This window comes from Camellia sinensis, chromosome 6 (genome assembly GCF_055761805.1).
Source record: "Camellia sinensis isolate YWXY chromosome 6, ASM5576180v1, whole genome shotgun sequence".
NCBI lineage: Eukaryota > Viridiplantae > Streptophyta > Magnoliopsida > Ericales > Theaceae > Camellia > Camellia sinensis.
Window position 1 is genome coordinate 43,854,937 of NC_138966.1, and position 25,895 is coordinate 43,880,831.

At 38.2% G+C, this 25,895-nt stretch overlaps 1 protein-coding gene and 2 pseudogenes across 3 annotated transcripts in view; all 3 read left to right on the forward strand.

Moving 5' to 3' along the window:
• LOC114271981 (syntaxin-71-like) overlaps positions 1-9,730 on the forward strand; it is a 290,405-nt pseudogene extending 280,675 nt beyond the window's left edge. Inside the window, exons 4-8 of the transcript XR_014333845.1 lie at positions 8,859-8,944; positions 9,112-9,180; positions 9,263-9,305; positions 9,391-9,455; positions 9,619-9,730. The product of XR_014333845.1 is annotated as a syntaxin-71-like (transcript). The remainder of the gene's footprint in view (positions 1-8,858; positions 8,945-9,111; positions 9,181-9,262; positions 9,306-9,390; positions 9,456-9,618) is intronic.
• On the forward strand, positions 6,014-8,820 carry LOC145792520 (syntaxin-71 pseudogene; annotated as a pseudogene). Its single transcript, XR_014331915.1, has 3 exons — positions 6,014-6,091; positions 7,049-7,349; positions 8,590-8,820. The product of XR_014331915.1 is annotated as a syntaxin-71 pseudogene (transcript).
• Positions 9,731-21,642: 11,912 nt separating the features above from the next.
• On the forward strand, positions 21,643-23,514 carry LOC114282796 (uncharacterized). The gene is made up of 2 exons (XM_082876070.1): positions 21,643-22,676; positions 22,787-23,514. The coding sequence occupies exons 1-2, from the start codon at positions 21,710-21,712 to the stop codon at positions 23,512-23,514; spliced, it is 1,695 nt and encodes a 564-aa protein (XP_082732196.1). The 5' UTR covers positions 21,643-21,709.
• Positions 23,515-25,895: the final 2,381 nt, after the last annotated feature.

Sequence of the window (25,895 nt, forward strand, 5' to 3'; positions counted from 1 at the left end):
ATAAGCTACCACTTTCCCCTCCTGCATCAACACACAACCCAAACCCTCTCGTGAGGCATCACAATAAACCGCATAACCCAACCCTCTCTCCGGAATAATCAATACCGGAGCGGTGGTCAATCTAACTTTCAGCTCTTGGAACGACTTTTCACAAGTCTCACTCCACACAAACTTGACTCCCTTCTGAGTCAGTCTAGTCAACGGTGACGCTAACCTGGAGAAATCTTTCACAAACCGACGGTAATACCCAGCCAATCCCAGAAAACTACGGATCTCAAACACACTCTTAGGCTGTGCCCAATCTTGCACTGCCTCAACCTTGGATGTATCAACAGACACCCCTTCTCCGGATACCACGTGGCCTAAGAATTTGACTTCCCTCAGCCAGAACTCACACTTCCCAAACTTGGCATACAGCCTATGGGCTCTAAGTAACTCAAGCACCACTCTCAAGTGTTCCTCGTGCTCCTCCTCAGAAGACGAATAGATAAGGATGTCGTCCACAAAGACGACCACAAATCGGTCTAAGAACTCCCGGAAAATCCGATTCATCAAGTCCATAAAGACTGCCGGTGCATTGGTAAGCCCAAATGGCATCACCAGAAACTCATAATGGCCATACCGCGTACGGAATGCCGTTTTCGGAATATCCTCCTCCTTGACCCTCAACTGATGGTAACCCGATCTCAAGTCTATCTTAGAGAAACAACGGGAACCCTTCAACTGGTCAAACAAATCATCTATACGGGGCATAGGGTACTTATTCTTAACCGTAGCCCGATTCAACTTCCGGTAGTCAATACACAATCTCAAGGCCCCATCTTTCTTTTTAACAAAGAGGGCCGGCGCTCCCCACGGCGAAACACTAGGGCGAACAAAGCCCTTATCGAGCAATTCCTGGAGCTGAACTTTCAACTCAACCAACTCTGCTGGAGCAAAACGGTAAGGTGCCATAGAAATCGGCGCCGTACCAGGCACTAAATCAATAGAGAACTCTATCTCTCGGTGAGGTGGCAAACTAACAAGATCTTCGGGAAAAACATCCGAATACTCACAAACCACCCTCGGCAACACAATCTGTGTCTCAACACACTCACTACTCTCAAAGCTAGCAAGTAGACTACTAAGCTCACTTCGCCCTCGCGAATCATACCCCGGTGGCAAAATACTACCAACCCGGTCTCCCAAGAAATGGAACCACTCCCCGCTCAAGGTACACAATGTAACCCTCTGGCGGTAGCAATCAATAACAGCCCGGTATGACGATAACCAGTCCATACCCAAAATAACATCAAAACCCTTCATGGGCATGACAACAAACGGAAAAGGAAGCTTATAGTCGGCGACCTCTATATCACATCCTCTAACACCCTGTTTCAGGATCAACTCACCACCCAAAGGCGATACCACACAAATAGGAGATGCTAACCGTGCTAACTCCAATTCCAAAACAGATGCAAATGCAGCAGATACAAAAGAATGAGATGCACCCGTGTCTATCAACACATTAGCAACTGAGTTGCAAAACAGAAAAGTACCTCTCACTACTGATGGAGCCGGTACTAAATCCTGCGCGGTAACAGCATACACGCGCCCCGTAGGCCCCTGGTCTACCTGCTCACCTCTCGGAGCAAAAGACTGCTGCACAGACTGGGATGACGAAGCTCCCGGATTGGCCCTCGAGGCCTGCACAGACTGAGCTGGCTGAAAACCCTGTGTCTGCCTAGAACCAGACGCTCCCGAAGTGGCACTCAACTGTGGGCAAAACCTCTTCATGTGCCCAGGTTGTCCACACTGATAACAAGTCAAGAGCTGCCCCCTGCCCAAACTCTGACTCTGCGGTCTAGCTGAAGAAGAAGCAGCTTTCTGACCCCCACCCTTCTGCGGGCAAACAGATACCTTGTGACCCAGCTGGCCACACTTGTAACAGGTGAAATCCCCCTGACTACCTCTCCCGGAGCCTGCACTCGGCACTGGAAAGGTCGATCTAGTAACACCACCCTGCGACTGCTGAGGGTTAAAACCCCTCTGCCTCCTGCCATCACCCTGACTATCCTGGCTCCTCTTGGAGCCTCTCTGACCCTCATCCTCCTCCTGCATCATAAGCTCCATATGAGCTGCAGCGTCCACTAGGTGTCTATACTCTCGAATATAAGACCCACCAATTCTCAACTTGAGGCCCCGCCTCAACTTCCGCTCAAACTCATAACAACGGCGTTCCTCAGACGCCACCAGTTCAGGTGCAAACCTGGACAGACTGGTAAAAGTAGCCTCAAACTCGGCCACTGACAAGCCCTGCTGATTAAGCCGGCTAAACTGATCCCTCAGCTTCTCCCTAGCTACTGCAGACAAAAACCTCTCCTGAAAAGCATTCACAAACGCCTCCCAAGTACCACCAACACGAGCTTTCTCGTATTTCCACCATTGACCCGCATCTCCCTTCAATTGGAAGGATGCCAAGGTCACTTTCAGTGCTCCGTCCTCGATGCCAAGCATCTCAAACGTCTTCGTTGTCTGTTCGAGCCATTCATCTGCCTTAAGCGGCTCTTTAGGATCCCCGATAAACTCGTCCGGATTACACCGGAAGAACTCCCTCTTCAAGAAGGAAGGCCCTGCCTCAGCTGCCTGATTCCCAGCTCTAAGAATGCCCAATGCTCCTGCTATCTCTCTAGCCAAGGCACCCATGGCCTGCTGACCCACTGGCTCGGCCACATTGGCCTGGCCCACTCCCTCCTGCACTGCCGGAATCTCACCCGGTAACGGTGCTTCCTGCCTCGCAGGTCTACCACGCCTAGCACCTCTTCCTCGTCCTGACATCCTAATAAAGGTAACACAGAACATTAGCACATTCACAAATGTGCCGAAACTAAACACTCACGTCCTAATGCATGGACAACTGTAATTCACTCCACATAAGCACATAAACACATAAACACTTACGAACTTCATTTCCGGATAATGAAAGTCCCGAGGCGTTACTAGAGTTCCGGTTAGAAACAGCATTGATCAAGTGCTTTTCCAACAAGACTCACAGAAACCCAAGGATCCAGTCAACATCCTAGAAATGAAATCCCATACCCACATAGTCACATAAGCATGTTATCAAGTAAGCACATAGCATATGATACTTACATCTAGGTCTCTATCAAGCGAGACAAACCCATTGTGATACTAATCACTTCCCACGTACCCAAAGTATTCGAACCCGGTACGCTCTGATACCAAGTTGTAACGCCCTCAAAATAATAACAATAAACCCATCAGATAAGACATGAATTTACATTTAAACTAACCGCATTCCTTTCATTCATTAGAATTCCAAGACATAAGTATTACATGTTAACCTCATAACAAAATGCCCTACGGGCTTACAGCTTTCCAAGTTAACACTTGGTTACAACAAAGAGTTCTAACTCGTTTACACATTAAGCCCTTGGCTTGAAATTACATGTAATACATCAAAAGTTAAACAACTACACTATGTCCGCCTCTAGCCTCCCAAGCTATGTCCTTGGAGGTGGCATGCTTCCTGTACCTGAAAATGATATTCCCATATAGGGTGAGCCACAGCCCAGTAGAAATACACTAAACCAACCATGGACAATGACTAAAACATTAGCAATTGATAGTTGGTCAACACAGATACAATCACATAAATTACATATTTATGTCAACGACTTACAAGTCCCAATTACTTTTCATTTTCCCTTTTTCAACAGATAAGCCTGCTAGCTCCATCATCATTTCCACAGATATGTATAAAAACTATATCTCACATTCAGATAAGCATAAAAGCTATATCCACATTCTCAACAGATATGTATAACTACAATATCCACAGATAAGCATACAAGCTGTATCCACACTCTACAACAGATATGTATATCAACAATATCCACAGATAAGCATACAAGCTGTATCCACACTTCACAAAGATAAGCATATGAGCTCTATCTTCACTTCTCTAGACAAGCATATGAGCTCTGTCTACGGAGTTCATCCCCTATCTCCTCCCAATACCTATCCGGTTTAGAGGTACATCCCCTATCTTCCCCTAAACCGCGGAGTACATCCCCTATCTCCTCCTCTACACATAACGTATATAAACACATTGGTTCTATATACAATCACACAATACACACAATTAATGTATTCTATCAACCGTCAAGTTCCACGACACATTCCATTGATTAGTTTCCGTTTACCTAATCATCATGCATTGTCTACAACAATCTCGACTATCCTCCACCGATAGCCCAAAGCAGTTATTTCTAAAACAGAAAATAAATGCACAAATGGATATTCAATCAACATTTCTTTTCCTCATTTCTCACCAATTAATTATCCCAATTAATTAAACAATGTAGTTAGGCCATTTTCCATAATTACCATTTCAACCCTTAGGTCCCATTTTCATCAGTGATCCAACAATCATTCCATTTTTCTATGCTAAACATGCATCTAGGTTTATTATGAATAAAACCCCAACCTTTGTAAAATTACACAAAAGTCCCAAACTTTCACAAAATTACCAAACCAAGCCCAACATCTCAAAATACCAAAATTTAAAGACAAAACCCATAGAGAGGAGTAGGTTATCCCTACCTCAAATCCGGAGCTCCAAGGGAGAAGAAGACAAAACTCAACGTGCTCCAAAACCCGAGATTTTCAGATTAAAATGAAGCCCTCGACGATCAACAACTTTTTTGTAAAGGCCAAAGGTGAGTAAATCACTCCTACTAGATCAAAACCTAGAGAGAAGGTAGTATCTAGAGTGAGAGGCTCAACAATGGTGATTTTGGAAAAGTAAGAGAGAGAAGAGAAAGCAAAAAGTGATTTGGAAAGTCACAATTTCGGGTCTTTAACCCAGGTCTCCGCTCGAGCGTAAAACACACCGCTCGAGCGGCCACTCACAGACTTACGCTCGAGCGGCCAACCTCCCGCTCGAGCGCAGAATGCACTCGCTCAGCACTTTTGCAGAAACAGACCTACGCTCGAGCTGCCAACCCTACGCTCGAGCGTACAACACTGCACAACAAATACTGGATGGGTGTATTCCCCGCTCGAGCGCCAACATCTCCGCTCGAGCGTACAGGCCAAAAATCTGGGCAACTAGTTTTGGTTTCTAAACTCAACCAACCTGAAACAAACCCACCCAACACACCCCATAACTCAAATATGAAGTAAAGAAAAAGTAAACAAGATAATAATCAACTACCAACATCCACGGACACATGTTCGGATCACTATACAACAAGGGTAAACCCGGGATCGCTATACCTTCTAACATACCAGAATAACTCCCGACAATAATTCAACCCCTTTACACTGTTTTCTTTCTAACCCAAGACATCCATTTCATGCCTACTTCAAAGCAACTATCATCATCTTCAAGCGTACAACCCTTTCAACAACGAAGATTGTAGATTTGATTCACAAGGCAATGTAATTTTTGAAGAAAACATTAAGCCCATTGTCGTATTATATATATATATATATATATATATAATTTTATGTATGTATATATATAATTTTTTTCTTCTTCCAGTAAAATTGTCAATGTTATTAATTTTGTCGAATTATTTTATTATTTGCATTGTGAAGCTTTGACTGAAGTACTTCTACTGGAATATGTCTTCAATTATAAAGTTCAAACTAATTACTCTCTTTTGTCTTGGTTGGAATCTTGTGAGCATTACAACAATTATAATTTGAGAACTTGGCTAAAAGTTAATTATTTTAGGTCATATCACTTCTTTATTTTTTTTACACATTTTTTCGAAAAATTCAAAAAAAACTTAAAAAGTTAACTTTTAACTAACTTCTGAAAACAATTCATTAAATCACTAATTTACTTGAATGAAAGAAGGTTTTGGAAAAAATAATTTTGTGGCCACCATGTGATGATTGATTCTTCCAATATATATATATGTGTGTGTGTATGACTGCGTTGTGTTAATAGGAAATTGTGGGGAGTGATGATGGTAGTGTTTCGATGAGCGGGGATGTGGCCATGGGTTGTGTGGCGGTGGCGTTAGAGCAATTGTGGTTCTGGGTTGGGTTCTTTGTGATGATACGTAATACACAAATTGTTGGTGATAAAATAAAAAAAGGAGGACATTATAATAATTTTGATTTCAAATTATATCCTTAATAATGTCACCGCACTTCTTAACTAAGATTGAGCTACACGCACTGTTATCTATAACAGTTTCCGTTAATTTTACATTTTATTCAAAACCACGAAAGATTTATGTGTATATTTATAAACTTGAAAGAGATTAGTTTGTTTGGTTTCATTTTTCAGAATTTATTTTTTAAAAATTGAAATTTTTTATTTTTTGTATTTTTTTGTTTTCATTGAATTTTTTTAATATTTTAAACAAATTTTTTTAATTTTTGGATACACTTATCATAAATATACTTCAAATATAATATTTGTGAAAAATCTAAAAAACATTCACTAAATACCAAAAATAAAAAATATAAAAATTTAATATATTTTGTATTCTTATTAGGAGTATAAAAATGGCCCGTAATCCGCTCGCGGCCCGATGTGGGTCCGGCCCGTTTAGGATTGTTCAGGCCCGAGCCCAAGCCCAGCCCGACCCTTGGGCCTGGGCCTGGGGCATCATTTTGAAATCAGCCCCCCTCGTGGTTCAGCCCATCGACTCACTTAAGGCCCGACTCAAGGCCCACCCGAGGCCCAGTGTTTTTTTAATAAAAAATAATAAAAGTTCGGTAGAAAAAAAAAAATATTAGGCTCGCCCAAGCCCGTGGCCAGACCCAAGCCCATGGGGCTCTCAGCCCACCGCCCCGCCCAAGAACCAAATACCCCTGGGCTTGGATTTGGGCCTGGGCCTAATTTGTTAGGCCTGTGGGGTAGCTCGGCCGGGTCCGAATTTTGGCGGGAGTTTGCGAGGCCCGACATGGACCAGGGCGGATTAACACCCCTAATTCTTATATATTTATTGGCTTTTAAAAAAATTAAAACTAAATACAATAAATATATTTTTGAGTTAAATTAAACTAGAACGGGTAAATATAGGGCCAATTTGACAAGTTAAAGCTAAATTTTAAAAGCCAAATCCTAACGAGAGTCGACGCGATCCGCAAGAAATACAAGTACGACTTCGACAAGCAGAAACATCTCAACCTCTCCGCCGCCGACGACGCCTTCGCCCACCTCTACGCCGCCGTCGACTCCGACATCGACGCCGCTCTCCAGGTCTCTCTCAAAAAGTTCTTTTTTCTAGGGCCTCTGCGGTTGCTATCAATGCCTGATTCGACGCACCAAAGCTCGGTTGCTTGAGGAAGTCCCTAAATTGGAGAGATTGGCTATAAAAAAGGTTCGGTCTCTTTGAAATTATTTTGTTGATTTTATAGTAGAAATGTATAATTTGATAATTTACTTTTACTTTATTGAATTTGAATTTTGTGGTTATGTGATATTTTTTAAATCATAGAACTGAGGTTGACTTGATTGTTCAACAGTTTTGGGGAACTAATGATTCTATGTTTATGTTCGAATGTTCTAAATTTGGTTGGGTTTCAAAAGTGACAGCATGTTGAATTTTTTAAGCTTGATTTGCTAGGGTTTTGGGGTTGAAATATCCATTTCGAGGACTGTGAACAGTGACCTGTGAATACTAACTTTAAGTTTTTGTGAAAATAAGGAGAAGGAAGAAGAAAAGTAGAGGAAGCAAGAAAAGCTTACCCTGATAAGGCTGAAGCAAAACACGTAAAAAAATATAATATAATCTGCAATTCTCTAGAGCTCAACGCCATTGAATTGAGGAATTACAATAGTATTTGCAGGATTTTAGTAAAGTCTGATTACTTATCCCCAAAAAAAAAAAAAATTTAGTATTTGTAGGTTGCTATATTTCTCGTATTTCCATTATGAATTTTGACTCACAAATAAGAATGATAAACCTTACTGATTAAAATATTGTAAACCAACTGTAAACTATAGGCTAAGAAGCACGGAAGCTTCAAAGAAGATGACATATCCGTATCGGACACCGACACTCTTTGGATACTCTTAGGACCCATTTCCGACACTCTTTAAAACGTGTCCTATTTTTTTACTTTTTTTAAAGACTCGAACACTCTTTGGACACTTGGAGGACAAACGTGTTAATCGCTTAAACACGCGTGTCTATCGATTAGACACATGTAAAATTAATTATAAGTTTAAACAAAACAACTTCAGATACAATACAATAATAAAACAAAATTTATATAAATTTATAGGGATTAGTGTCATATTACATTTTTTATTATCTTTGAATGATATATTTATATATAATATATAATAAATATATAAAATTATATATTTCATGCGTGTCCCTCACGTGTCGTGTCCTGCATTTTTTTAAAATTAACGTGTCGGCGTGTCCGTGTCGTATCCGTATCGTGTCCGTGTCCGTGTTCGTGTCCGTGTCCATGCTTCTTAGACTATAGGAAAGACCCAAAAACATTTCAACCATAATACGACTCATTGGCGACCCTTATGACTTGTGTTTAGGAAAGCTGAAAACTATTGAAATACACTCAATTTGCATCAATAATAAATCTTACATTCAGGTTAAGGGGCTTTCGACAGAAGAGCTTGCTGCCCATAATGATTTGGTCCTTGCTCTGCCAGATAGGATTCAAGCCATACCAGATGGGACTGCAGCTGCTCCCAAACAATCAGGGGGCTGGACAGGTTCAGCTTCGCGCACCGAAATCAAGTTTGATTCAAGTGATTGGTTGCCTTTATTCTACACTTTTTTTCCCCTCCTTTTTTCTTTTCCCTGGGAGGCTCTTACTTGAGATTTGTTGTTCAATTATTTGTTCCATTTGGATCATAGATGGACAGTTCAACAGCGAATACTTCCAGCAAACAGAAGAGTCCAGCCAATTCAGTCAAGAATATGAAATGCGGAAAATGAAGCAGGCATGTAATTCTTTAGAGTTGAATACCTTTCTTTTTTTAATTGGAGGGAAATATGATTTTTTTTTTCTTTCTGATGAGGATTTGTTCTTCCGTGGTTTTTGCATTCATTGTTCTATTGATTCCAAATAAAAAATAAAAATAATGTGTTTTACTTGATGTTCACACAGGATCAAGGATTGGAAGTGATATCAGAAGGTTTGGATACATTGAAAAACATGGCCCATGATTTGAATGAGGTTTGCTACTGCCTTGTGCATTTGTATCTGTTTCTTTGTCCCATTTTGTGCACATCAATTTACGACTTTGCAATTCATGCAGGAAATGGATAGGCAAGTTCCTTTAATGGACGAGATTGACACTAAGTTTTGAGAACACATCCTGTACTGGTAACATCTGAAGCTACAAGTATTCTTAAATTATTAATGGTGTATTTCTTCAAATCCTACAGGTCGACAAGGTGGCATCTGACCTTAAGAACACCAATGTGAGACTTTAGGATACTGTTAACCAGGTGATTGAGCTGCCACTGTATTTTCTATAGATTTGCATCACTTTGTGTGCTGCACAGAGAGAGAGAGAGAGAGAGAGAGAGAGAGAGAGAGAGAGAGAGAGAGCGCTATGCTATGTCGTAGATCTCTTTGCTGGATTTGACAGAAAGTTTTGATTTGTTTCAGCTGAGGTCCAGTCGAAATTTCTGTATTGATATTATACTGTTGTGCATAATTCTTGGGATTGCCGCCTATCTATACAAGTAAGTTTCACTTTCTCAAAAAAATAGAAAGGAAATGTTTTATCTAATTCTTGGTAATAGCTGACATGCTTAATGGACTCTAGAAAATAATTTCATGCATGGGTGAACTTATAGTTAGAAGCCAATAATTGAACTTGTAAACTAAAGCTAAGTGCATGGTTACTCTGGTTGGATGTTCTTCTTGCTTGATTCAGTTTCTCCTGTCAATCTCTTTTCACTACCTTTGTACATTTCAATTAAATAACAATCGTCAGATTGATTCTCATACTTTTCTGGGCTGAAATTTGATTGTTTGGTCAACATTTGATTTTTCAGATTTCCTTCTCTTTTGGTTTAGTATGAATTAAGATGATCGATGGGCTACTGTTTCTGCTCGTGATATTGGCCTTGTCTGGTATTGTTTTGCATTGATTGAGGCTTTGTTATGTGCTTATTTTGGAGATGATTTGTTTTCCCGGTGTGTGCATGTCTTTACTCATACTTTTGACTACTGTTTCTGTACCTTTGTCTTTCAAATGCAACTTTCGGCACATTAGACATTTCTGGATTAATAATGTATATTTGTTCTAGCTTTCATTTTGTCTCCTTAATTTAAGGTATTATATTTCTATGCATGTGATTAATGTTGTGACTCCTATAAACGCCACTTATGGTATTTGTGCAACCTATGAAGGGAAGAACCAAAATTGATGAATTTGTAGGCTAGGGTTGCAATAAGTGAAACTCCTATAAAGGATAAATTACCAATATGTCCTAATAGTTGGACTTAATTATCATGAAGTCCTATTGAAAATAATTCTTAGTCAAATTGTTGCTAAAAATAATTTTTTGTGACAATATTTTGCATGTCGCTAAAAATTGCAGCGACTTTTTTGTCGTCGTTTTTATAAATTGTCGCTAAAACTTACAATAGTGACTTTTTTGTGACGAATTTTTCAAATTGTTATTGAAAGTTGTAAATTAGTGACTTTTTTTGTGACAATTTTTTTAAACTGTCTCTAAAATTTATAATTAGTGACATTTTTTTATGACAAATTTAAAACTATCGCTGAAAATTGACAATTATTGACTTTTTTAATAGTGTTTGATGAAAAACACGATTAATTATCATAGGGCTTATTGGATAATAAATCTACCTATTAGGACTTACACGTAAGCCTCCCTATAAAAACTGATCTAGAAAAATCTGCTATTAAAGTCCAGGATATTTGCTGTTAGGATTAAACTAGGGATTGGCCAGTTGAATGTTAAAAAAATGAATTCGTGCTGGTACTAAAGAGCAAGAGTTCAGGATTTTATTGAGTTGATTTACAACAAAAAATTGTTCTACTACATCACTTTTTCATAGAAATCTCCTTGTGGTTTTAATTTCTTCTCATAACTTTTTGTTTTTGTGTTTTTTTTTTGTGTCTTTCTAAAACATTAGAAACATTATTGAAGTTGACCTTTCAGTTATAGCTGGGTTGTAATGTTAACAATTTCATGTCATGGTGCTCAAACTTACATCATATGATACCATGATATTGTAGACATTCTATTTACTACACACAACAAAGTAGTAGAAGGAGAGATATTTGGTGCTCTATGTTACAACATCCTCCTTACCATAGAAAAGTTGTAAAATCGATCAGAATACTAGTAGCATAGAATGTGGCCAGCATTCAACAGTGTAACCGTTTTTCTTTTTTTAAAACCTAAGAAGAGTTGCAAATTCAATTCTAATAAAATTAGCATAGGATGTAGCTAGCATTCAGTGGTGTTTGCCTACTTTTCTAGCTGAATAAAAATGATTGTCTCTTGGGTCTTCGTTTCCCTCTTGTTTATGGCATTTAATGGCTATTAGATGTTCCAAGGAATTAGCCTTTTCTATGTTTCGTGGTGTGTGGAGGGTCCAAATGTAAGCATTGGAGAAATGGATACTGCAATCGTTTAGTTGGAGATGATGGAGATTACTATGAGTAAAGAGCAACACAAGCAGTGTAGGACCCAAAGGAATAGTTGGTGAATATATGATCCAAATGAGGAGAGGAGCCTTCCTTTTATAAGCAGAGGAGATTACAGAGATTGAGATAAAGTTGAAGTCCTTTTAGTATGTAAGTGGGCCTTGTGTTGCAATTGAAATAGAAATTATTTGTGATCAAGTTAGGATTCTTCTCTATGATAATCTGATGAGGATCTTATGATGTCAATGATATCAAGATAAGTGCCTGTTGTCGATTGGTCGAGGTGACGACATCATCCACACCCTGATTAGCTAGGAAGCACGGGTGCGGGTACCGGTACGGGTACGCCGATACGGAAAAATCCCAAAAAAGTATGATATGGGTACGGCTGCGGTACGCCGATATTTTTTTTATAATTATGGTTAAAGGACACTACAACACCTTTCAATCTGACTCCCATATTGACCTACAAAGTATCTCTCAATTTTAGTTCATGAAAGACAATGAAACAATAACCAGTCATATCCACCCACAATATCAAGCATTGGAAGGAAATTAACCAATGTGGAACTTAACTTAACTCAAAGCCAATGGTTATGCATCACAAATTAATGCTCTGTTTTTCAGTTACAAAACCCCCATCCCTCCCCCTCAAAATAAACCGCTACGAAAGAGAATTTAAGGTGTCAAGGGATTTTAATTTGTCATCAAGCCTTGCAACCAATATCATATTGCATATATATATGACATACATCAAAAAAAAAAAAAAAAAGAGGACAGATCTTAGTTCAACAAATCTGGACAGATTTTGGTTCAAAAATCTAGACATATATCAGGAAAGAAATAAAAATAAAGACAGATCTTAGTTCAACAAATCTGGATAGATTTTAGTTCAAAAATCTGGACATATATCAGAAAAAAAAAATAATAATAAGGACAGATCTTAGTTCAACAAATTTGGACAGATTTTAGTTCAAAAATCTAGACATATATGAGGGAAAAAAAAAAAGAAGAGTTCAAGAAAAATGTAGAAGAAGATGAAGGATAAAAGAAAGAGAAAACCAAAGAGAAAAGAAGAATCGATCGTTTGCAGCAAAGAAATAGCTCAAAAATCTGAAAAAAAAAAAATTGAAAGAAAGAGGATAAAGAATCGAAGAAGAAAAGGGGAAAGAATCGAAGATGAACTTACTTCTTCAATCGCACATTCGAATGAGAGAATCAATCAGCATCACCTTCGATTAAACCTTTCAATCGCACCTTCGAAGTGTTCTTCAGACTCTCTTGGGGGTATTTCTGGAAGGAGATGATCGAATAGACATGGAACCCTAGCAGCCAGTGTTTTAAAAGGCTCTAGGCGCACCGAGGTGATAAGGTCTCCTATAGCCTAAGCGCGAGGCGCGCGCCTCAGGACGCGCCTCACCAAAGCGAAGCTCAAGTAGTAAAAGAAAAGCAAAATTATAAAATAGGTAAATTTTTCAACATAATAAATATATATATAATATTTAAAAAATTATAACCATTTTTAATAATCTCTAAACATAACATTCAATCTTCTAAAAATTAGAAATATAATATCCAACAAAAAGATATAAAGTATAACATTCAATCTTTTATCACTTTTTGCTCTCTTATGACTACATTTGGTCATTTTATATTGAATAGTTTTGAATACCTGTGGGTATGTTTACAAAAAAAGCACTTAATTAACAATTGGAGTAGAAAAATAGGTAAAGCCCATGAAGCTCACGCCTTGCGCCTCGAAAAAAAGCCTTCGCCTCAGCGCCTAAGCTGCGCCTTGCGTGTTGCGCCTCGCCTCGATCTGTTCGAAACGCAAGGTTGCGCCTCATTGCGCCTCGCGCTTAGGCGCGAGGCTCACGCCTAAGCGCGCCTTTTAAAACACTGCTAGCACCTTCGAAGTTCTTCAGCCTTGGAGTATTTCGGAATGAGATACGGAAGGAGCTGAGATGATTGAATGATAGAGAGAATAAAGAACCCTAATTTTATTTGGTTTCATGTTTTATTTATTACAAAAGAACCCCAGATTTTTATAATTCTTTAAAATAGACATAAAAAATTGCTCCGGTACCCTTTAATTTATAAAAAATCTCATTTTTTACCCTGAAGTACCCAAAACGTACCCATGGCATACCCATCTGTATACTAACCGTATAAAACGTACCTGGTGCATTTTTGGCGTACCCGGTACGCATGCAGCCGTACCGGTACGCATACCCTCACCCGGGAAGTACCCGGTGCTTGTACGGCAACATTTTTGGAGTACCCGTGCTTCATAGCTGATTAGACTTTGCTCTTAGCCACTAGGCCACATGATTCCCAATTCTCAGAATGGATCATGACACTACTCGAAGACCACAGCCCGGACACAATATTGGCCCACACTATGGCTTCATACCAAGCTGCAAGAGCCCCCCAAGTCTTGCTAGTCAATTGTGGCAAACATTAGTTTGGGTGTGTGAGAGGTGAGGAGGAGGTTGTAGTCTAGCAGGAGATCCTCACTCTTCTGAAAGATAAGAGAAAGTGGCCCCTACCGAAGGGTCTCACTCTTTTTGAGGTTAAGAGTCAAGACAAATGTTTTTGTTTTGTCCATATGGTACCGTTGGAGATGTGGACGCTCTTTCAGAAAACCTCACCTAAAACATATGACGACCCCCTAGTCCAGCATCAGTTCTATAAAATGGCACAAAAACTGACTCGTGTTAGTGCCCTTCCTTCAGCTAGCTCCGCTTGATCTATCCATCTTTTTTTTCTTCTAATAGATACTAGTCATATAATTGATCTTTCGGTTTTTGAATTGTGCGGTTCAGTTCAGGTTATTTTACCAGGTTGGCAATTCAAACCCGAATTCCAACATCAGTTAACATAACTAAACAATGTATTTCACCGATTAAACCAATTTACATATGAAGTTTCAGTTTTACAAATCAAACCTGAATTCCATTTCCCCAATATTCAACATAAATAGTGAATATCAGAACAAAACAATTTTAGAATTCTAATTTGATAATCATACTTCATAAAAACTACCAACAAAAAATTCCATTCTAAGAATGAAAAAAGCACACCTTATGTCTAAATTTTCTCATCTGCTTCTCATTTGCTCTCATATTGCCCTTTGCTTAATCGCTTTCCCTCTTTGATTTCTTCATGGAAGGCACTGCCAAACCTGACTATGCCACCTACCTGAAGACCTCCACAAATGACTATGATTCCACCATTGATGGACTGAAATAGTAGCATTGCAGACAGTCATTGTCCAATGAGGAAGAGCAGAGGGAAGGGATAACAGAGAATAATGGCGAGAGAGAGAGAGAGAGAGAGAGTAAATGGGATTCATGAGTAGGATAAATTTTACAGTATAGTACGACAGATCTGGCAAACTTTATGTATAATCATGCACTAATGCATTAAATAATAGATTTGAAATGGGTAAATGAGATTTCTGTTGGTTTTGATTAACTCTGTCTCCAAAATACAAAAGCAGGATACCGAACCAAAACTGATAAAAACCCTATCGGTTGGTCGGCTATTTTACACCCCTACTTCCTACAGTATCTCGACCGCCAATAATACATGGCAGTTTGAGTACATAGAATAAAATCGGTTATCTTAAGAAACTGATCAACCACCAGCATAGTTGAATCGTGCTAGGTGCTATGCCTAGGTAAAAGTAGCCCAAAAACAATACTCACATGATGACAATTAACAGTTGCAATTGGGAAGTCACTATCTTGTGACTGGCCGTAGCTGAGTGTGACACCTATTGCTCGTCTGTCCAACATCCCTCCATATACTAGGCCTATAACATTTGTCTTCCAAGAAGAGAACAACTTTATCTTGCCTAAGATGGATTATACCCCTTCCTGTTGCTCTTGGATTAGAAAATTTCCATCTTCGCCATATTTGATTCACAACGAGTTTGAATAAACACCTTTAATAGCATCAGATTCAATTACCTCAACCATAAAGTATTAAACCATTCTACAACTCAATTCATTTGCAACATGGTTTTGTGAACTATCCTCATCCTTAAGGACAAAATTGTAAGCTACAATGCTTGCACCACAACATAAAATTCCACATTAATACAATTTCCTTGCGTCGTTAACTTCTTGCTTAAAATGCAATAGGTTTTTTCCGTTGGCTAAGATTCTACCAAACTGACTTGAGAAACATCACATTCCACTTCAAGTGCTCGGTTGAAATCCTCCCCCTTGCAGGCAGGAAATGGAGATCTCTACATCATAATCAATGATTGTAAAAGAGACACATTAATACATCAGTATTTTAAAACTCATAATGATGTGGCAATTTATGGACTCTGAATTTTGAATTTTGATGATGTTCCACAAAATAGACCTAGGTGGCGGCCTCTCTTCTTCCTCATGGAATGAGTTTATCTCTACTTTTTGTACATTGAAGCCTGTATATCATATCCTAAACTGAATCGTAGCTCCTTTTGCAAGTTTTTGCACTTCCCATGAAAGGGCTGCCACTTGCTGGGTCAAATCATTTTTGTCAAGCTGCCCTCTCCTTGCCTTGAAGTATAAAAGCAGTTTCTAAGGACTTGAAACTTACTTTAATGCAAAAAAGCAACAAAGAGAGAAAAATAGAAAAAATAAACACAGTGGCGTATTGAGAAAAAGACTTGATAATTCACCGAAGCAAGCATCAATAGCAGTAGATGAACAAAAATCCCGAAGTGGCTGTTTTTTTGACAATCTCTATACATATTAACAATTGATTACCAAATCCTTATTTTGTCACCCTTATGAATACCATTAAATCCATGACTACAGTTGCAAAATCCTTTTCCGTTAATCCTATACGGTAAAAGCATAATAAAACCCTCACTTAAATCATCAAACAGAACTCTAATGCACTCTAAGATTAAGAATAAGATAAATAAATTGGTCAGGTCCTGGAACTCCTCTTTTAACTCTGGCGTTGCTAAACTTTTTATCAGATTCTTCTCCTGAGCTGTATCACATAAGTAAACATACATAACAACATTAATCACATTCTAGCTCAAACAAATCCATATTTGGAAATATAAGTTTACATACACAAGTTTGCACCACAATTTAATTTCAATAAAAAATGTCTTAACCACCAACACATTTTCTAAATTAACCTAAATTCATTTCAATTGCAAAAAAAATGGTTAGTTACCAAATATGAGATCATGCCTTGCACATAAAATTAAATTTACACAATGTCTAGGACTCTAGCATATACACAAATTTCCTAACTCGTCCTAGCAACTAAAATTTAACATACTCAATATAAAATCTAAGAACAAATTTATGCACTTATATATTTATAGCATGTGAACTTATAAAAAAAATGAAGTTTTGGGGTGTGAAAACCTTACTCGAAGCAATGAAATGAGTACAAAGAGCTTACAAGCTTGCACTCATCAACAACACCCTCAATATCAATGATGCCACTTTTTATCATTTGTGTAGTTACTACTAACAGTCAAACCATTCGAACTTACGTTCACCTAGTTTATTTTTATATTGCTACCTCTTGTTTAATGGTTAAGACTTGGCCTAATAATCTTGAGGTTATGGGTTCAAGTCTTGGGACCATCTCTTTGTGTATTATGCCAAAGGTTAGGTGTGTACATAATCTTTCCCCTCCCAAACACACATTAATGTGTACTAATTGGGTGTTATTTTTTTTTTCCCCTTGTTTATTACATTTTTGTCTTATTTATCTCATATTCTCAGTTTTGTTTTGTGTGTGTGTGTGTGTGGGGTAAGTGAGCAATTTGATTACCAAAAAAGAGAGATGTAATGAGGCTTGGGACATGACCCTAAGTGTCCGTAAAAAATAAACCTTTGAGGCAGCACAACTCTTGGGCAACATGAAAACAAGATCTAACCAAACAAAGAAAGTAAAACCCTCACAGCTTGAGGGACTAGGCCAAAGCATGAAAACCAAAATATAAACAAACAAATCGTACCCATCCAAAACACTTCTTCTCACAACCCAGAGGCTCAGTAGTAGGCATATATAACTCAAGAACTGTACAATAAACAAATAGAACCATTAGCCCACATCTCGTTATATCAATTAGAGTGTGAACTCTTCCTAGAAGGCTTTGGGCATGACTTCCTTTTCCTTGCAATTTGTTGGTTGAGTTTTTAGAATTTGCTTTTGAAATTTTTTCAAAAAATTACAAATTAGTTTGACAAAAAAAAAAAAAAAAAAACACCAATCTAGTTTATTTTTGAATTTTTTAAAATTATTTTCGCCCCCAAAAAAGAGAGAACTATATGAAAATAGTGAATTTTTTTTTTCCTTTCACCAAATTAGGTTTTGTAAATTTTCAAAAATAGATTTTGAAAACTTAACCAAACATTAGAATTTGAATTTCTCTTTAAGTTTCCTTTTGTTCTCATCTCTAAAAGGAGTGGCATCCATAATCCTTTTAGTTTCATCCTTGGCTTCTTTTTTTTATTTATTTTTATTTTTTATTAGCAATAAAAGGAGTGTTTTGAGGCTAGAGGGCCATCTATCTCTCCCCGAAGCTTGTATTCTGTAGTTCTTGTGTGCTAAATAAAATCCTGTCTTTGTATTCTCCTCAGGGATCTTGTTTTCTCCTTTGTGATTGTAGTTCCTTCTGTGGCTGCTTATTTGCTATTAGAGCCGTGGAAACTTTAACATTTGTTTTTCTAGTTTTTCCAACTTCAAGTTATAATCCATTACCTTTTTCTACTCTTGGACTTAACACAGAAATAGTATGCTCTGTGACTGTCGCTATTTGTGGATCATATCATCCGTAGCATATTCCTTATAAGAAATACTCACATCTTTCCTCTATTTTTTTCCTTTATGCTGTGTTTGGTTGGGGGATTTGGGAAGGGATTTGGAAAGGGAAAGGGAAATGGAAAGGGAAAAGGTGTGTAAAATTAGTTGAAATGTAGGTATATTTTATTTACATTTCACCTACCTTTTCTCTTTCTATTTCCATTTTCAATTCCAAATCTCTTCCTAAGTTCCCCAACCAAACACAAGATTACTTTCATCTCAACCCCTGGAATCTCATTTGGAACACATGCTGATAACACATCAAAAATATTTGATGAAGTTGGATAAGTGGACGTAGAGGTCACACCTCAAGCTTTTTCTTTGGGCAAGCATGCACGACATCCTTACCGTATCTCTTCTTGGCTTTCTGCCCATTCATTGGGTTTTGTTTCCCCTTTATCCTTTTTAACTAACCATTCTTGTTTGGTTGAGGAACTAGAAACCATGAGCTTTGGTTAATGACTAAAAGCCTTGCACTCATCACATTTTTGGGGTTTTCTTGACACTTCAACTCTAATTTCATAAGGGTCCTCATGACCTAAATTAAGTATGAAGGAATTTGGAATCTCCTTATTTGCTTAAATTTCAATACACACGCTTTGGAAAAATAAGCCTACAATGGGATCGAGTATACTGCCAATCACATTCGCCGCATAGCTGAAACCATCTTCTATCCAAAGCCTAAATGGAACATCAAAAAACTTCCCGCAAACCAGCACACTAGAGAGTTCACTCCTAAATAATTTCATACCAGGGCGATATCTTTTTACAATTTCATACATTTCAACTTCCACAATTCAAGTATGTTTGTCTTACTATATCATGTTAAGTAGCTTCCAAACATTTTCTATTATAAGAATTGGTTGGTCTTATAGTTCTTACATTTCACCCATGGCGTTTTGATATGCATTATCAAATCTCTCTCATTAATGATTTGACTATAGATAACAAAATGGTACCCTTTTAAAATCTATGGGGCTGTGATATTTGTGGGGGAGTCGTTCTGGAAATACTCTTTAGATCCAATTGGGCACTCGGGATCCTCAGCTAGTAACCTGAAAAAGAATGAATACTCAGGTCGGGGGTGTCAGAATTAGCACTCTGACAGATAAGTCAGTATATACTCTCTCGATTGCTTGTATCTTAAGTTAAGCGTACTAGTTCTCACATACTTCTTGTTGGTTGTTGCTCTTCTATTTATATATGTTCCCAGTCCTTAGGATGGGGGCCACTACTAATCCGTTGTGTGATTGCTCACTCGGCCCTTCTTTCGTCGTATTCCATCTTCCAATCGGCCCCTCGTTCAACTGGCTTTTTGGCTGACTAATCTATTCGGCATCCAGAACGTACAAGACGGGGGCGAGTATAACATGTACCGATTATCTAAATGCCTATTCGGCCTATCTGTGTCCACTTTTATCCGGCTCTCACAATTGCCCCCCAAACACCCTACTAATACTAATTAGTCGGCGTGTTTGGTTTCGAACTTGAAAAGTAAAAAATTTGGCGGTTAACCTCATTCCAACGTGTGTCGGAATGCACACGTTTTTTGGTCATCATTACAAATTCCCGCCTCTTCGTACACGTTCTCCATTTAATGTGATTTAAAACTCTGTCTCTTCGAATGTATACTTTGAATATTCAAAGTTTTTGGCTCGCCTTCGAGTTCAACTTCTTTACTTCGTGACCTCTGCAATTTCCTCCTGTCTCTCATTATACCTTCTGCTTCCTGTAAGTTTTCTTCTCCTTTACTCCTAATGTCGTTTCCTTGTTTACTTTCAGTTTTTCATAACCCTTAGCAGTGTTGTCAAAGGCGCGCCTAGGCGCACGCCTAGGCGCAAGGCGAGTCGAGGCTCAGTATCTGCGCCTGTACAGGTACCAGGCGAGGCGGATTGAACCAGGCGCTCGCCTTAGACGCGACTTGATCAAGGCGAGAGAGGCGCAAGTCGATCGCCTAGGCGCGACTCAGTGTTCAAGTCGTAGATCTGATCTAACGACTCAGATAACCTTTCGAATGGCTCGTAATCACAGAGGATTACGACCCATGTAGCATATGAGACAAATAGGAACCCTAATCGATCGATTACGAACCTGTGTTCCAAAAAAGAAGTCTGCGACTCGACTTCTCGCGACTCGACTTCGATCGACTTCTCGCAGGTTCGACTTCGCAGGTTCGAGATCGACTTCGCAGGCTCGAGTTCAACTTCGATCGACAACGTCTGGGCTTCGCAGATCGACTCTCTCCCCTTCTCCTTCTTCTTCGATCGTCTTCTTCGCAGGTGCTCTGTTTTTTTTTTTTTTTTTTTTCTTTTCTTTTCTTTTACCTTCGTTGAAGGTGATCTGTTTTTTTTTTTTTTTTTTTTTTATTTTTTCTTTTCTTTTCTTTTGATTATGATAAATAAATAAATAAATAAATCCATAAATAACTTAATTAATTGATAAATAAATTCATAAATAACTTAATTAATTGATTATGATAAATTAATTAATTCATAAATAAATAAATAAATAAATAAATTGATTATGATAAATAAATAAATAATTTTTTTTTTCAATTATTTGACTTTCATAACCCTGATTATTACATAAACAAATAAATAAATTAATTAATTCATACATACATACATAAATAAAAAAATAGATATTTTACATTTATTATGATTATATTATACTGAAATTGATTCATCATTATACTGAAATTAATTAATTCACCATTAATTAAAAAAATTGAAAATTGATTCATAACATTAATTAATTCATACATTACATACATTAAATTACATACATTATATTATACATTAATAGAAAATTGAATGTAACATAATTCACCATTAATTAAAAAAATTGAAAATTGATTCATAACATTAATTAATTCATACATTACATACATTAAATTACATACATTATATTATACATTAATAGAAAATTGAATGTAACATAATTCACCATTAATTAAAAAAATTGAAAATTGATTCATAACATTAATTAATTCATACATTACATACATTAAATTACATACATTATACATTAATAGAAAATTGAATGTAACATAGGAATAAATGTAATGGAATGTACATTAATTAATTAATTCATCATTAATTAAAAAAATAGAAAATTGATTCATACATTACATACATTAATTAATTCATCACATAACATGCAATACATTCATTATACTGAAATTATTTTTTTATTATTTATTTTTTGTGTTGTGTAGCAAGTACTAAGTAAAAAATGACATCGGAAAGTAATAGAAAAGATCCGGCGTGGCAATATGCCCATTTGGTGGAGGAGAATAATTTAAACAAGTTTGAGTGTAATTTTTGTGGTAAAGTATCAAATGGAGGTGTTTATCGGGTGAAACAACACCTTGCGGGAGGTTATAGGAATGTCACTGTTTGCCCGAAGTGTCCTTCTCATGTAAGAGAAGAGATTAGAGAGTTCATGTCCAAAAAAAAGACACAAAAAGAAGAAATGAACATGTTGCCTGATTTCGATGACATGGACATGGAAGATGAAGATGAAGATGATGATGTCGTTGAGATTAATGTCAATCAACACCGCAAGTTGACAAGTAGTAGCCAAGGTTCATCCAAATCTAAATCCAAATCAAAAACGCCAAAGAGAAAAGGGCCTATGGATGTTTACTTCACACCCAATCCTGAATCAGTGGTGAAAAATCGAAAAGACCAAGAAAAAGGGAAACAAACCAAAATTGATGCAAATGACCCTTATAAAAAAGAAATGAGAGCTCGGGCACTACAAAGATTTGCAAGGTGGATGTATGATGCTGGCATCCCTTTTAATGCAGTAAATTATGAGAGTTTTGGACCAATGATTGAAGCCATTGGCCAATATGGTCCTGGTATGAAGCCACCGACATACCATGAAGTGCGGGTTACCCAACTCAAAAAAGAAGTGAAACATACTGAAGATTTGATGAAGTATCATAAAGAGGATTGTGCAAAATACGGGTGTTCCATAATGGCAGATGGTTGGACTGATAAGAGAGGAAGGACATTGATTAACTTTTTAGTTAATTGTCCAAGAGGAACCATGTTTGTTGAGTCGGTTGATGCTTCTAGCTATTCAAAGGATGGGCAAAAGCTATTTGAATTACTAGACAAGTTTGTGGAGAAAGTTGGAAAAGAGAATGTGGTGCAAGTTATCACTGATAGTGCTGCAGCTAATGTGTTGGCGGGTAAAAATATTTCCTCATTTCTTACATCAAAATTGTTTACTCATAGTTTGTTTTGTATTTAAAATTTAAAAACTTGAAAATAATAATTCTTCATTATTGTTACATTATAGGGAGGTTTTTGGAAGCTAAGTATGAACACTTGTATTGGACACCATGTGCTGCTCATTGTTTGGACTTGATGTTAGAAGACATTTTCAAGATACCTAGACTGAAAAAGACATTTGAAAGGGGTATTGCAGTACACGGCTACATTTACAATCGGCCTACGTTGCTAAACATGATGAGGCGCTTTACAAATTTGAAGAATTTGATCAGGCCTGCAAAAACTAGATTTGCAACCGCCTTTTTGACTTTGTCTAGGATGCATCAACAAAAAAACAATTTGAGAAAGATGGTCACCTCCGAAGATTGGACCTCAAGCAAATGGGCAAAGGAGCCACAAGGTAAAAGAATGGCACAAACTTTGTTGATGCCTTCATTTTGGAATACTGTTGTGTTTGCCCTTAAGGTCTCGGGTCCTCTTGTCAAAGTGCTTAGATTGGTTGATACCGAGAAGAAACCTCCCATGGGATACATTTATGAGGCAATGGATAGGGCAAAAGAATGCATTGCAAGTTCATTTGATCATAAAGAAGAGAAGTATAATGAAATTTTCGAAATCATTGACAAAAGATGGGATGTTCAATTGCATCGACCTTTACATGCAGCTGCACATTTTCTTAACCCAGAATTCTTTTACCCAAAAGCGTTAGAGGTGCAAAGAGATCATGAAGTGATGAATGGGTTTTATGAATGCATGCAAAGGTTGGTCCCGGATGTCACTTGTAAAATAAATTGATGTATGTATTATTGATTGATGTATATTGATTTGTTATATTTATTACAATGATCCATGATTCCTATATATAGAAGAGGGTGAGTGTGTAGTAGGTAAGGAGTAGGTGAAGTGGAGGTGGTAGTGGTGTAGTGGGTTAGGTTTAGTGGAGTAGGTGAGGTGGTAGTGGTGTAGTGGGTTAGGTTTAGTGGAGTAGGTTTAAGTGGGTGAAGAGGTGGAGGGGTGAAGTGGATTTTAACAGCCCCCCGCAAACTCAAGGGGGATAGGAACTAACCAACTTGAGTTTGGAGAGAGTAACAAAACAAGAAAATACATAAAAATAAAAGAGGATAAGAGACACTGTATGGTCGTGTCAGACCATTGGTGAAGACACTGGATGGTGGTGTCATAACGTTGTAGAGGACACTGTATGGGGGTGTCATAACGTTGTAGAGGACACTGTATGGTGGTGTCATAACGGTGTAGAGGACACTGGATGGCGGTGTCAGACCGATGTAGAAGACAGTTTATGGGGTCATGTCGGACCGTTGTAGTAGACAATGTTGTAACAGTTGTTGTGACAGTTTACAGAGTCTTGCTGGACCCTTGTAGAAACTAACCGGAATCAATGTCGGGACAGTTTACAGAGTCTTGTCGGACCCATAAAGGAACTAACCGAAATTAATGTCGGGACAGTTTACAGAGTCTTGTCGGACCCATAAAGGAGCTAACCGGAAGTAATGTCGGGACAGTTTACAGAGTCTTGTCGGACCCATAAAAAATACACTGTATGATGGTGTATATAGGCTGCCCAAATATATATATATATATATATGGATATATATAGTGAGCCCTCAAAAGTCGCGCCCTCAAAAGGCGCGCCCATTTCATCAAAAGGCGTGCCCATTCCATAAAAAGGTGTGCCGGACATGATGGTGAGACGCGTGACCATCTTGGTTTGCGCGCCCGTTTTGTCGTCTGTCGGCAAGTGGCGCGCGATACGCGTGGCTGCCTCGGCTATTTAACCAAGACAGAGGCGGAGGCTTGGAAGCAGAGACAAAAACCTGCTAGAAAAAACTCTGAAAAACTCTTCGTTGTCTGAGAGAGATTTCTAAAAGAGATACTCTGTAACACTCTGTTTTCTGAGAGAGATTTCTGAGAGAGATACTCTGTATCCAACCCTTCTCGGAAACACTCAGCAACCCAAAAAACATGGCCTCTTCTTCCCGTTCAGCTACCCAGAACATGGCCTCATCTTCCCGTGGTCTGCTAACTCTCTTTCCCGACCTCAACGAGTCAACAAGAGAGATAACTGGTGCGGTGGCACTGGAACCTCAACCAAGCGCCCCGGAGTTTGCTCCGTTGAACTTTCCTATGCGGTCTGTGGAGCAAAGAATGGCAGTGCAGTCGGATGTGGAGGCCAATCAGTATACATTGAAGTCATGTGTGGAAACCATGACTGCAGTTACAAATTTGTCGAACCGGCTGCAGAGTAGGACAAATGAGGTGCAGCAGTTAAACGCCCAACTGGCTCTGCTCCAACGCATGTATAAGGATGCGCGAGCAGAGTTAAGTGTGCTAAAGGCGGAAAATAAGGAGCTGAAGCGGAAGGCCACCGTAATGTTCCGTTTTGGAGGTTCGCCATATTCTGCAGTGGAGGAGCAGGGAGTAGTGATCATGCCCAGTGGAGTGGGAAACACGGAGGCAACACCGGCAAGGGCCGTCCAGGACGGAGGCAAGAAGAAGAGACCGGCGGCAGAGTAGAGAAGAAAAATCTCACTGTTCTGATTTGTGTTTGTGTTGTTTTTTTTTTTTTTTTTTTTTGGTGTAAAATGGTGATCGGGGTGAGCCCCGACATGAATAAAATGAGTGGGGTGTGCAGTTCGTCTTCTGCCTTTTTTTGTTTTGTTTTGTTTTGTTTTTTTTTTTTTTTTTTTGCAAAGAAATAATAATGAAAAAAAGATGAAAAATAAAGTGAAAGAAAAATAAAAAAAGAAAGAAAAAATATAATAATAATAATAATAATAATAATAAGAAAAAGAATGGGTCAAATTGGGAGTGTGTGAAGAATTATTATTTTAGAGGATGGTGGAAATATATTGGTGGAAATATATTATAATAAAAATATATATATATATATATTAAAAGAAAAGAAAAAGTGGGAGTGTGTGTGTGTGTGTGTGGCCCTTGTAAAGAAAAGAAAAGTGGGAAATCACGTGGGTGTTGTGTGTGTGTGTGTGGCCCTTTTCCCTCTGCTGCTGCAGTGTGTTGATGGAGAGAAAAAAGAGAGCAGAGAGAGAGGGAGTGGATGGATTAAAAAAAGGGTTTCATCATATAGTGCATGTGGGACGGTGGCGTGCTGTCTGTATTGGGGTGTGAAAGAGAGAGGGCTTTTTGAGAGATGA

Coding starts and splice junctions, on each gene's coding strand:
- LOC114282796 (XM_082876070.1), top strand. CDS start 21,710: ATGACATCGGAAAGTAATAGAAAAGATCCGGCGTGGCAATATGCCCAT. Junction 22,677..22,786: donor TGCAGCTAATGTGTTGGCGG/GTAAAAATATTT, acceptor GTTACATTATAG/GGAGGTTTTTGGAAGCTAAG.